Consider the following 13,780-nt stretch of genomic DNA (forward strand, 5'->3'; position numbering starts at 1 on the left):
ATCAAAACACTATCAAAAAGTAAGAGGAAGTAAAGTAGGATCTTTCATCTGGGTAATAAGACAGGACTGTGTTTTGATAGCATTGAAATTCACTAGATTAGCATCATTCCACTTGAGAATGGTAAGATCAGTATTTAAAACATTGTTATGAAAGACTGAATCTTGAATCATATGAATACATTTCTCAAATAATGATGAGGAATGGAGTAGTATTTCTCCAGTCCCCATCCTTAATTTTTCAGTAAAGGAGAAATAGGATATCTAAATTATCCCTGCAGAGGTGATTTAAATAATCTAAATGAAATAGATGATTCCTACATCATGTCATCTCTTTCTCCTCAGTTTAGCAATAGAGCCTCCATAGCTCAGTCAGTATAGACAAAGCCCTTTGAATGGAAAGATTTGGGTTCGATTCCCATCCATGATGCGAGGAACTTTTATCTGGTCTCTTTCAACTAAAGGTGAGTTAGCTGGTCTCATACAGAGGTAGGTAGAGGGTTTTTCCACCTGGAAACTCTGGTTTTCTGGTCCCTCAAAACAGGCAAACCAACCCTGTGAACACACACATACAGATCTACAGCCATAAAATGCATATTTAATCCCTCATTAGGAGGGTTCAATCCATCCTAAGGGATATGGGAGGAAATGCAGAACCCCATATGAAATAAGTTCAGCAATATCAACAAACAGGTGGATATTTCCTCACAAATCACTCTCAATATCAGCAACATACAAATTAAACAGCAATGACCCAACTACAGGGTTCTGTGTCACACCACCATCACTTGCCTTCCCTTAGATTCTACTACTTTTGTGATGTCTCTCCATCAGCCACTTTCTCATCTGTGTCACCAGCTTCACATTCATCCCATTTTGCTCCAATTTACATAATATATATCCACTCGATACCCTCAAATGTCAATTGTAATGTCTACCAATAAAGTTGTAATAATTTTCTTTATCTAAATTATTATAGAAAGTTATTAAATTACTTAGGCAAGATGTGCTGTTTCTCCTCCCGAGAGTATCATATTCCTATGCACAAATTTCAGAGTTTTGACACCAACTTTCTCAATACCTTAAACTTAAGGTATTGAGAAAGCTTCCTGAGATATTTATAATATTTCTATCTTAGTCTTCTTTATGTAACTTCGATCTCTTGATTCTCAAAAGACAGCAAGAGACTATATTGTCTCTTGGGTTCCTACCATTGTTGAGACTTAAACAGCATGCCCAGAGGTATTGTCAATTCTCATAAATACATGGGCTGCTATTCCATTTAATCCTGTGGCTACATTCACATGGTGATTTTATAAAGTTCTGAGAAGTTTTTTTCACATAATTATGTAAGAAACAAAAAACTATCACTTGCCAGAAAATCGATGGTGACCCTTTACAAAAGATGAATACAAGAATAGGATTGAAAGGGAGGTGGAATTTGTTAAATAATTTATTTGATAATAGTTTCAGGTCTCTTTTCCTTGAATTCTAACAGTTACAGAGCCATCTCTCCTCATGCATTTTATATCATGTGTTATAACATCCCATATAATTTTCAGTTGTTATCCTATGGTAAGCACTGAAAATACAAGTGAGATCAAAACTTCTCATATTAAATAATTTATTTCCAACATAAGTGAATTCTGTATCTTAATTCTTTATAGTTAGGGTTTCCCCAACTGTTTAGATTGCGAGTTGTCACTTTGCTTCTGAAATGAGTCGTTAGCACTGTTTTAAGGCAAGGATGGATAAATATGCAGGATTAGGGAAATTTTCTGAAATGAGGCATGACTCTGCAGAGAACAATTATAAACAGTATTAGCAATAACAGTTATTTCATTACAGAGGGCCCAATTTTCACTGTTGCCCATCTATATACTTTAAATCAGATAGAACACAATCCCAGTGCTCATAGTTCTTTGTGCTATTATACAGTTCTAAATGATGCAATCCTAATAACATTTTTAAGTACATGAAATGTCTCAAATTTTAGGATTTTTTTATTATATCAATCCCGTCTCCAAAAATTGTAAGTTCTATAGACCAGAAACTTAAAAATTAGCTATTCTGAAAAACTTTTCTTCAAAGACCAAACAGAACTTTTCTTTAAATTAACATAAGAAACATAAGGAATAAGTAACATTATTTATTTAAAGCTATATATTTCAGCAAATAGTATTACTGCAAATAAATAGTATTACTTATTCTTTGTGTTCATTTAAAGAAACCTCTCGTGCACAAATATATCATAAACAACAAACACAGAACTGTTTCCATACACTTCAGGCCTCCAATAAGCAGGGTTGTGGTCTTACACTTGGCAGTGAAAATCATCTGGAAAGATAATCAAGAACAGTGATGCAATGGTCATATTAAATCCAAGGCCTATAGGTTTGAGAGAGAATGAATATATCTACTTAAACAACTTACTGAAATAATCTGACAACATTTGCTGAGTCCCTAGACTCCCTCAAGGCACACACCAGCCATATAGCAACAATTCCAAGTTAGGCAAAAAACTTGCTATAACAAGTAATTGGAAGGAAGGTATACACTGGTTTTCTTTTTAATGGTGGTCAGAAATACAAAAGGTTGTTCAACATATAGAACTTTAATATTACAATTTGCAAGCACTGAAGAGATGAATGACTGCAATCTGCTTTAACAGGTACAGAGAAAGCAGTGATTTAGTATACAAGGAAGCAGAAGAGAAGAGATTTGGGGAATTAATGTGAACATTTAGGACCACACTACAAGAACAATAATGGTTCACAGCAAAGATGAAGGACACTGACATATAGAAACAACCAGCAGCCCATATTCAGCTTGAAGCAGGCTGAACTTGGACACTATGCATCAAATTTGGTCACCTGATTTTCAAAGATTTTGGAAAGGGTCCTCCAGAAGAGTAATTAAAGTGGTATCAGGTCTCTGAAATGTTGGATATGAAGACAGATTGAGGAAATGCTATCTGTAGCGTCTGATGGACAAGAGAAGAGGTAACATAATTGAAACATAGTCCAGTTATACCAATTAATGTACAAGAATTTTTTTTCCAAAATGGAGAGAAGCAGAGAACAGAACATGAGGCCATTACAAAGTTGTACAGGGAGTGTGTAAGCAGTAGTGAGCAAGTAAGTGGGATGCACTGCATGGGTGTGTGTGTGTGTGGAAACAGTAAACAAGTTTAAGACATAACGAGCACTGTGTTTCATTGCGAGTTGAGCCTCCTACAAGTTTTTTGAGCTCATAGACACTATAATAATAATAATTCTGATGAACATTATGGAAGCAACTTCAGAAAAATGCAAAAAACAATGTTATGTAAATAAGTAATAGAACAAACAAATGATATTATCTGAGATCTGTATGGGATTAATAATTATTCAAAATAAAGCACAACTATGTAGAATAATGGAAAGAACATTAAGTGATCAACTACAAGTTCTTCTGCTGGTTGCCTATTTTGCAGGAGTAAAAAAAAAAAGTTTCTGCAAGGTGAAATGCTACCACTCTCATAAAAGACTAGTTGACTCGCTTTCAGTTTAAAAGTCCCTCACATTTGGTTAAAGTTTCCTTTGGAAAGACCCTAAGTTAGATTATAGCCTAGGTCTTTTTCAACCAAATGCATATGTAATTCTGACTGTATTTGAAACTACTTATCCTTGGTGGTATTTCATGACTAGCATTTACCAAACTATTTTGGCCTTGGATTTGATATGTTAACGAAATCCATAACCGCTGGTTCCAAAGTACGAAGAAAGGTATGGATTACTTGCCAAAATAAAGGGAGGATGGAAAAGTTTAGAGAAAGAGAAAATTAAATCCTATTTCATAGAAAATAAAAAAATAAAAAAAATGTAATGCTTAAAAGTGCATCTGATTTCTGATTTGATTTTTTTAAAGTTATTTTTAATGTACTTTATTTTACAAAGAATAAATAATAAAGAATGCACTATGAAGAAAAATCATCTCAATTTTTTTTTTATTAATTGAAAAACTATTTTAGGAATCTAGCATTATGCAATCTAATTAAAAAACTATTTTTGATACTTACTATATTTGATACTCATACTTATTAGTTTGTAGTTTGCAAAAGTTGATTGATAGGCAAATCAGGAGGAGGGGTATTATAGAAACATTTAAGTTACTTAAAGGATTTTATAGGACTGATGCAGAGGAAATGTTTCAGCACTTGACTAGAGAGGGGCAGAATAAGAGATCATCCCCTGAAATTGGATAAGAGTGTGGTTACAAGGACATGAGGACTAGATTTTTCGCTTAGAGAGTGATGAATGAACGGAATGGATTGCCTGAGTCAGTTGTGAGTACTTCATCTCTTAATGGTTTCGAGGAGACGTATGGCAGATATTGTGTTGATAGTTTGGGTCTCCCACAATGAGTCTTGGGACTGCATGGAGGTGCCCTTGCAATAATAATAAAAATATATACATAATTTCATATTAAATATTTCGAAAAAAATATTACTAGTAGTAAATTTTTCATAGGAACTCCTCTTTCTTCTCCCTCCTCCTTCCCCAATGCTCACTATTCACATTGCATTGCATACATGATGCAGAACAGTTTACCTAACATCCAAAGTCTTCACTCACTGGTGAGTCTTGAGGGTATTTTAAGAGAAGAAAAAAAAAAATCAAATTCCTGATATGCACCCTCAAGGTATGTATAGACTATTGCGATAGTACCACATGACTAAGTATGTTATTAACTTCTTATCAACAATTTTTCTTTGAAATTAACCTAATAAGGTTAACTTAACAGAAATTAATTAAATTAATATCAATTATTTTATTAATTAATTGAATATCAAATGAGTGTCAGTACCATAATATTTTAAGATTTTACATATGAGTCTTCTGTATCAATCCACCTAAATCTTTTTAAGATGAGGGAAGGATATACATGACACTACACAGCAGACAATTATGGAAGCTCATTTAAAACAATTTGGAGCAACAGCATAGATTGAAGAATCAGACAGAAAGGAGGTAATGGCTGTATGCTATAAATATTCAATTAATATTTAATAGCAGCTATTATTATTATTATTACAAAAGCCGATAAGAGAAGTGCAACAGTTATCATGAATCAAGAAGATTATACCAAAAAAATGCAAGATTAGAACGTACACAATTTTTGATCTATAATAAATTTAGTTTAATCCTTTATCCAAGTGTGAGCAAACAAAGTTGGGGCCTGAAAGTATCTTCAGGACTGGGGTAAGGTGGTACAACACCAGGCTCCTTGCAAAGGTGGAGCAAGCTACCAATACTCCTATCTCAGTATCTCCCATAATGCAAAACACATCTCCTTGCAGATATGTCTAACGTTATGCATTAAGGGAAGGGCCACAACCCAGACTAGTTTCGACCTTTATTGAGGTCTCTTCAGTGGGAGCCAGGCCCAAGTGGAGACACCAGGCAGAAGCATTAGCAGGTCATCTCTACCTATAGGAGTTGCCAAATGGTGTGCCACCCTTTTTTAATAAATTACTCTGGATTTAGAGAGAATTACAGTCCTGAAGATACTTTCAGGCGCAAACTTTGTTTGCTCACACTTGGATAAAGGATTAAACTAAATTTATTATACTCTAACCAAGTGAAAAATAAGCTTTCAAAAAAAAAAAAAAAAAAAAAAAAAAAAATTTTTTTGATCGAATCACCACTATGTCTCAAATGAAAAAAGTCTGCAGCTTATTAAAAAAAAGTGGACTTCCTGACCAAAAGAAATCATCAAATATAAAACCAGTTCATGTTAAATCACCCTGCATTTATGGATTACCAAAAAATCCACAAATGTAATATCCCCCTATGCCCCATAGTCGACAGCATAGACAGTCCCACGTATAAACTTGTCCAACAGTTAGCTAAGTCTCTTGTCACCCCCTTACTGACAACTCTACTTTTGTAAAAAATTCAGCCCAATTCAAATCATTAGTTAAAAATCATATCCTTAAAATTTCAGACATAATGGTTAGTTTTGATGTCACCTCTTTATTTACCAATGTACCACTTATAGACACTATTGATTTGATCAAGTCTAAATTTCTCCCTGATATCTTTGAATTATTCAAATTCGCTATGTATGCAGGTTACTTTACCTGGGGAGGAAAAATCTACAAACAGATTAATGATACTGCTATGGGTTCCTCAGTCTTGCCTCCTTTAGCAAACTGTTACATAGAACTTTGAAAACAAAGTACTTACCACAGCTACATACAAGCCCCTAGTGTGGTTATGCTATGTTGATGATGTGTTTGCAATTTGGCCTTATGAACAAGACACTTTGGATGTGTTTGTCACCTATCTAAACAGCCAATAGCCCAAAATCCACTTCACAATAGAAAAAGAATCTAATAACTGTTGACCTTTTCTCAACACTATAGTCACCTTCCTTTCAGATGGATCACTATTCTTTCTGCATTTACAGAAAACTAACACACATACAAGAAGATATCTACATAAACAATCACATCATTATCTAGTCCAACAGTATGGCATTTTAAAAACACTTCCACATCGAGCCATTTGTTCTAAGAATACAGCTCTGTCTACAGAACTCAAATATCTGTGCCATAAGTTCTTGACATAGCACCATTACCCCTCCCTTCCATAATACACAGGAATACAACATTAGCATTTCTATTCCCTATGTACACAGAAAAGATAGCAGGTTACTTTACATGGGGAAGAAAAATCTACAAACAGATTAATGGTACTGCTACAGGTTTCCCCCTTTCACTTCCTTTAGCAAACTTTTACACGGAACACTTTGAATACATACTTACTACAGCTACATACAAGCCCCATATCAATGCTATGTTGATAGAAAGTACTGATAAAACATGGCCTTCACATCATTCAAACCTCATGTTTAATTAGCAAACTCTGATCCGCTCACCTAAGGATAAACTTCCCTCTCTAGCACACCACTGGAGTGTATGAAGTTTCCTAGTTTCCTGTGACCTGGCCGACTATGGGCAGACAGGAAGATCTGTTAACATCTGCACAGAAGAACATAAAAAATACATGTCAGGACTGGCAGACCATGCTTTGAACACCCCCTTCACACAGGATTAGATGGAACCTCTCGTATATGGGCCCCAACATTAAAAAAAAAATTAGAAGTCATTGTGTGTGTTATGTTCCATCGAGTCATTTTCAACTCTTGGTGATTCTATGAACATACACTCTCCATTCAGATCTGTCCTTGGCCATATATTTCTGAATTTCCAGTTGCTTTTTTAACTCCATCCACCTATCTAATTCTTGGTCTTCCTCTTCTCATACTTCCATCAACTTTAGCATTATCATCTTCTCCAGACTATCATTTGCTAGCATATGTCCAAAGTATGACAATTTTTGCTTGATGATCATAGCTTCGAGGGAGCAATCTGGCTTTATTCTGTCTATCACTGATTTACTGGTTTGCTTTGCAGTCCATGGTATTCTTAATAAGCATCTCCAAACCCATAATTCAAATGCATCTATCTTCATTCTTTCACTCTTTCTCAGGATCCAACTTTCTCATCGATACAGTACCAGTGGGAATACCATTGCTTTCACGGTTCTGATTTTTGTTGCAAGGCTAATATCTTTATATTTTAAAGATCTTGCTTAAATTTGTCATTACTTTCTTTCTAAGTAATAATCTTCCTCTAACTTCTTCAGTACAATACTCATCTTCATCAATTCAAGATCCTAGGAGCACAAAATTGTTAACTACTTCCATTTTCTCCTCATCTACTTCAAAATCATTAAGTTCACATGTTGCCATAACTTGTCTTTTTGAGGTTAAGTTTAAGGTCATATTTAGCACTTTCTTCTTTAACTTTCATAAGTTCCTCCAAATCTTCTTTGCATTCTGCTAGCAAGGTGCTATCATCTGCATACCTCAAACTGTTAATATTTCTTCCACCAATTTTAATTCCAAATGAAGACTCCTCCAGCGCTGCCATTCTTGAAACGTATTCGCTGTACAAGTTAAACAGGTACGTACGGAGATAAAATACATCCTTGTCACACCCCTTTACCTATTGTGAAATAATCAGAAGTCATTACAGATCCAAAAGATCATTTTCTGAGTCAGCCATGGCTATGAAGAATTCTCCTAACCTGAACAAATATGGTTGCATTAATTTGTCAAAAAATTGGGAGACATCTTAAAAGCAACTCCCACATAGTTCCAGGAAGTTAATACTACCCTTACCATGCCTGCTTAACAAGGTATGCCAGTCCTTATATGTGTAAAACTGTTCCACTAAACAAAGTAGTGTAATAAGACTGAGGATTAAAATGACAGGCCAATGCACATTTTGAGAGTTGTGGTTAAAGGTGTTCGAAAGGCTGGGGAGGGATAGAATCCAGGATCGTGTTCTTAACAGCAAGATTCATTACAAGGGTCAGCATAAATCTGTTAAGAGGAAGCAAATTGTATCTTAGCAATTCACTTACAATATTACAATACAATGAAAGACATGTACTGGACAAGGGAGACCATACATTGTGTATGTGTGTAGATTTTTAAAAAAATTTGGATAGACTGCCACATGAAAAATTGGTGTTTCAATAGGTAAAAAGGATTGGATAAAGCTTAGCAAACTGGAGAGTATGCTGACTATATGATAGGCATTACAGAGGTATATATTGGGATAAGCATCCTAAAAGAAAGGGGGGGGGATCACTAGTGTCCACTGTTGGGTATTTCAGATATTCATTTCAGATATTCATTTCAGATATATTTCAGATATTCATTTAAATGCCTTTAGATCTTCTAAAATCAGAAATATGCATTTGTGAAGAATGTTTACTGTATGACCCCCAAGAACATATCACCTGCCCACCCAAACAATATATGCAGAATGATGGTGCAGTTCTTCAGAAGGTGAATGTATTCTCAGTGTGGGCAGATGAAAATATCTTGCCGTCATAAATAATTCTTCCAAAAGTATGTTTCTATATAGGTGTTTATTATATGTCTAGTTATTAATTATGTAAGTTAAGTACATATTAGTTTTGTAATTAAAAGTATATGGCTTGGTACATAGTTCTGAATGCTTTGACAACTATAGTCCTAGATGCAAACTTAAGGTTCTGTAGTTAGTTAAGCAGCTCCGTGGAAAGTTTTCAGTATTGAGACCACATTATAACATAAATAAAGAGTTCGATAAAAATAAGCAACTAAAACCCGACAAGCTTCGCAAGTCTTACCAAAACAATACTATGCTATCTAGATAGCAACAACTAGCAATGTTCCAACACGCATACAATAACGAATTAACCATTTGTATTCTGGTTTATCAATTATACTTAACAGTTGTGAAGTCATCAAAAACATTTAATGTGTGTAATTAATAGGTAATAGGCTTTTGTTGTGCGAAACATTTATGTACCAGTATCCATGATGATTTAAGTCTTAAGACTTACAAAACTTGCCGGGTTTCAATTGCTGATTTTTATTAAACTCTTTATTTATATTATGTGGTCTAATATCAAAACCTTCCCACAGAACTATAGTCCTAGTTCTTTGCCATTTTTGTACTGGTAGTTATGAGGGAAGACTCTTCATTTACTAAGACCAGATCAAAACACAGAAGGGCATACTAATTATTTTGACTGCTGGCTGCAAATTTTTTTAATGTGGTGAAACTAATCAGTGAACAGAAGAAACAAGCAGTTAAGGTGCAAAACAAAAATAATTTTACAGAAGGTGATCATTTTCATAACCACTTTGTATAACACGACCTTGCTTAATAAAGGCCTGTGAAGTGGCTTTAAAAAAGTTCCATTTTTATTCCCCTACAGCAGGAGTCACATTAAAACATAAATAAAATCCTCAAATTTATTCTAAAATGTTAACTGTAAAGAAGGAAAAGTTTCTTGGCTAGGAATGAATGATATTTTATAAATGAAAAAAGAAACATACTTCCTATGAGTATATAAAATATTAATTTTATTACAAAGAATTAAAATTAATGGTAATATGAATTTCTGTATATTTATTTATTTATTTCAATCCAGAAGGAAAGAGCGAAATGGTTATTTTGATTTTGTGTCCATTATCACATCTCATAAAAGCTCAATCAATGAATCTAAACCAAGAAATGGAATTAGTATACAGTATTATTATAGTCTGCTGGGTAGGTTAGTGGTTTGCCAGGATGACAAGCTGTCAATTTCTCAAGGAAGTAGTGAAGGTCGTTATATAATTAAAAGAAAAAAATTGTCATGCCTGTTGATGTAAACAATAAAACCTGTCGCAAAGCAAACGTGAATAAAGCAATACAGATCTGACATTTTATAGAAAAGGAACTTGCTAGCATTACACATCAATAAATTAATCGAATTATGTTTCCGGTTATATTTGATTTTTTTTTTTATTCGGACAAATAAATTTATTGTAAATCCTAATTAGGATTTACAATAAAATCCTATTTTAGCATGTATTCAATGTACTCACTAACGTAAACATAAAAATAAATAAAAATTATAAATTTTAGAAATTGGAGATTCTAAAGCTATGTAGTAATTATAGTAACTTTAGTGGTAGTTAATTTGAATATGTGTGTGTTTAAATTTACACTAAAACATTTTTGTATTGAATTAAACAGCCATTGGAAAAAAATGTAACTTACGGTTCGGCTTCAATGGACTTTAACTTTGCAACATAATTTGAAGGAATATAGCCTTCCTGTTTTGTAGCCTTGGATCTGGCATGCCACCAGTCTCCTTGGGTATCATTTAATATTTCTAAATGTTCACCTTTTTTGAAACTTAAATCTTCGTCCGTCCTAGCATCATAATCATAAAGCGCAACGAAAACTTTAGCACTTGAGCCAGAACTACTTTCGGTGTCGACGGTAGGTAGAGGGGGTAGGGTTGGTACATTACGTCCTATTGGGTCAGGATGTCGAATATTTAGAGGTTCATGTGTTGGCACAGGTAATACAATGCTAATAGGAGGAGGTCCATTTTCTATGCTTCTTTCTAACGGCGGCTGACCACTGGTCTCTGGTTTGGTGTTTTTATTACTTGAGCGGCTGAAGCAATTACCCATTATGCAAGCTGTACCATTCAAAAAAGCACACTAAAAAGCTAGCCTATTAAACTGACTACTACTAAACTGATTTTGCTGTACCACATATATTACTAAACAACAACAACTTACGTTCCATTTTCATCACCTTTTTACTCTCCACAATGCTTTACCACGAATTACAATCCATAGCGTTACCAATGCACTTCCCCAAGATCACAGCCCAAACCAAGCAAGCAAGACACGACACGACACCGCACGGAGTGTGTCAGAAACTCTCGTGCCATTCTGAGATTGCGAGGTGTCAAATAGAGCAAGATGCGGCATTCTTTATTTATTAATTGATGTTTTATAGAATGCATTATTACCACACAATCCTTTTTTTCTTATTTTACTGACAACATATATCAGCCAACTCGTGCCACAATAATGAGTAAAGATTCTGATAGATAGGTCGATTGTTTTTGTCTTTCGGCGCATGTTTTTGGGTTGCTGTCATTAAATTCAAATCTACAAACAAACTTTACGAGTTCCTTAACTGGGTTTTGATCTTATATCTCATATAAATTATCTTCTTTTAATCATTTTCCTTTCTCATCTATAAAAAAAAACAACAACAAATGTAGGTTATTTTAAATTACGAAGTTTTTGGTATATATACTTCTAAGCCACGCCCACTGTGCAGTTTCTTCCAGCATGATGTATAACTACAGCCATGTCCCTGCATAGCTTCTCATATAACATATCAGTATATTATTTAGGTAACATTTAACAAATATTGTGAAGTATTTTGGATAAAATATGCCTGTCGGTTAGTAGCTAGAAATAAAAGTATACTTAAACGAAAATATATTGAAGCTTAATGGTAGCGCCATCTTTTGTGGAGAACATAAAACGGATACTGTAATAACTATATACAGTCTGTTTTATGAATTCTTTACAAAGGAAGCTGAAGTCTGGCAATAGTATTATATTAGCGGTTTATCCTATCTTATCTGATTGCAAAACGGTTTTCGCCCATCATTGGATTTTAATGAGATTGTTATAGAGGATTTCTGTATCGGAGTAGGCATGATAGATATACTATATTTATATAGCACATCATGTATGAAGCCTTCTGTCTTCCTCATGGGTCACATCTATTATTATGCATTTTGTCCTTTGAGGCAATATTCACCTCAGATTAACAAAATACCTAGCTCAGGCCATCTTTTTACAGGAGTGTGTCAGAAACTCTCCTAAAATATATATCCTAAAATATAGTGAAGATGCAAGGTAGGGTGATTAAGAAATCAAAATAATACAGTATCGTGAATTTTCAATTAAATAATAACAATAAATATATTATATATTTATAATAATGATAATTTATAATAATAATAAGAAGAAGAAGAAGAATAAAATATAATAATATTTTCTTTAGTATAATACATATAAAATATTGAAATAAAATTTTTCAATGTAGAGATGAAGTGAATTATAGTTGTGACGTTATTCGCTTTCTTTTTTTTTTTTTTTTTTTTTAAAGCTAGGATCCTCTGACTGACTGATTTTCCCTTTTCAGTCGATTCCGACTGTAAGTGAATGGACTGAAAAGGTATTCCTGGTGAAGATTTTTACAGGGTAGTTCACCATTGCTTTCCCCAATCTCCAATTTTTATCCGGGTTCGAGAACGGCATATGGCTGGGACGTATTCATAACTGGAGTCCATGTGCATTCAGGAAGCCGGTTTGCCTAATTTGGGGGCGGAAAAATCTCAGATAAACTGGGGAGAAAAACCCTGCTGTCCACGCCGAATACCGTTTAACTTGGCTATGCCTGAGAAAGATCCTGAAGCCCCTCACATCGGCGACGGAATTTAACCCAGGACACTCCTTTCCCAGGCATATGGTTGCGAAGTGCATAGCCACTAGGCTAACCGCGCGGACCTAGGATCCTAAAAGCATAATTAATACTTTTACATCTACATGCAACAATAAGAAACAATTCAAATTGTAAGGAACAAAATAGCTAAAGTCGTAATTTGTCGCTTTCTAATGGTATATAAAAAATATTAGAGTTGATGTTAAGGGTGACTGTCTCCCAGATTTTTGACAGAACATACAGGTTGTGTAGTACAGTGGAAGTGTTTTTACCTCCTCTGTGCTAGGCCACCCGAAGATAGACTTAAGTTCAAGTCTTGTCGCCGACTATAGGAACTTTTCTAAGCCTTTCTTCGACCGCTTACCGAGTTAGTCAATTTCTGGCAAGGAAAAGCGATTTTTTTCTCCCAGAAACTCGGATTTTTCATCCCATAAGCTCAAGAAAATCGACCATAGAAACCACATTATTTCAGACTATAACATATCCTGTTAGGTTAGGTACAAAGAATTGGCAACATTTGTTTGCCATTGTAATCATTAGTTGCTCATAATTAGTGATAGTCTTGGACCAGCTATCCCTGATTGGCTAACTGGTGGAAATTGCACTGGCCACTTAGTCTCCAAAAGCTGGATCAGGTTACAAGGCTTCACCTACTGTCTAGAAGGAAATAAAACATGTTAATTGATTTTTTTTAATACAGCAATACCTGATGTTAGAAGAGTGCCTCATAGACGTTGCTAACTATAAAATATAGTCTCCCCAACCGGTAACGACTTTTATAGAGCACATTGGTTTTCTTTCATGTAATCCTGTGTGAAGGGATGTTCAAATCATGGTCTGACAGTCCTTAATTGCCATAAT

The 13,780-nt window shown here is 34.5% G+C and overlaps 1 protein-coding gene across 1 annotated transcript in view; it reads right to left on the bottom strand.

Moving 5' to 3' along the window:
* LOC150107357 (tyrosine-protein kinase Src42A-like) overlaps window positions 1-11,432 on the bottom strand; it is a 254,034-nt gene extending 242,602 nt beyond the window's left edge. Inside the window, exon 1 of the mRNA XM_090391222.1 lies at window positions 10,655-11,432. Within this exon, the coding sequence (XP_090247348.1) occupies window positions 10,655-11,076 (422 nt within the window). The 5' untranslated portion in view covers window positions 11,077-11,432. The remainder of the gene's footprint in view (window positions 1-10,654) is intronic.
* Window positions 11,433-13,780: the final 2,348 nt, after the last annotated feature.

The sequence above is a fragment of the Typopeltis vanoorti genome, chromosome 4 (assembly GCF_054136105.1).
Source record: "Typopeltis vanoorti isolate ZY-2024b chromosome 4, IOZ_Tvanoo_1.0, whole genome shotgun sequence".
In the NCBI taxonomy this organism is placed as follows: domain Eukaryota; kingdom Metazoa; phylum Arthropoda; class Arachnida; order Uropygi; family Thelyphonidae; genus Typopeltis; species Typopeltis vanoorti.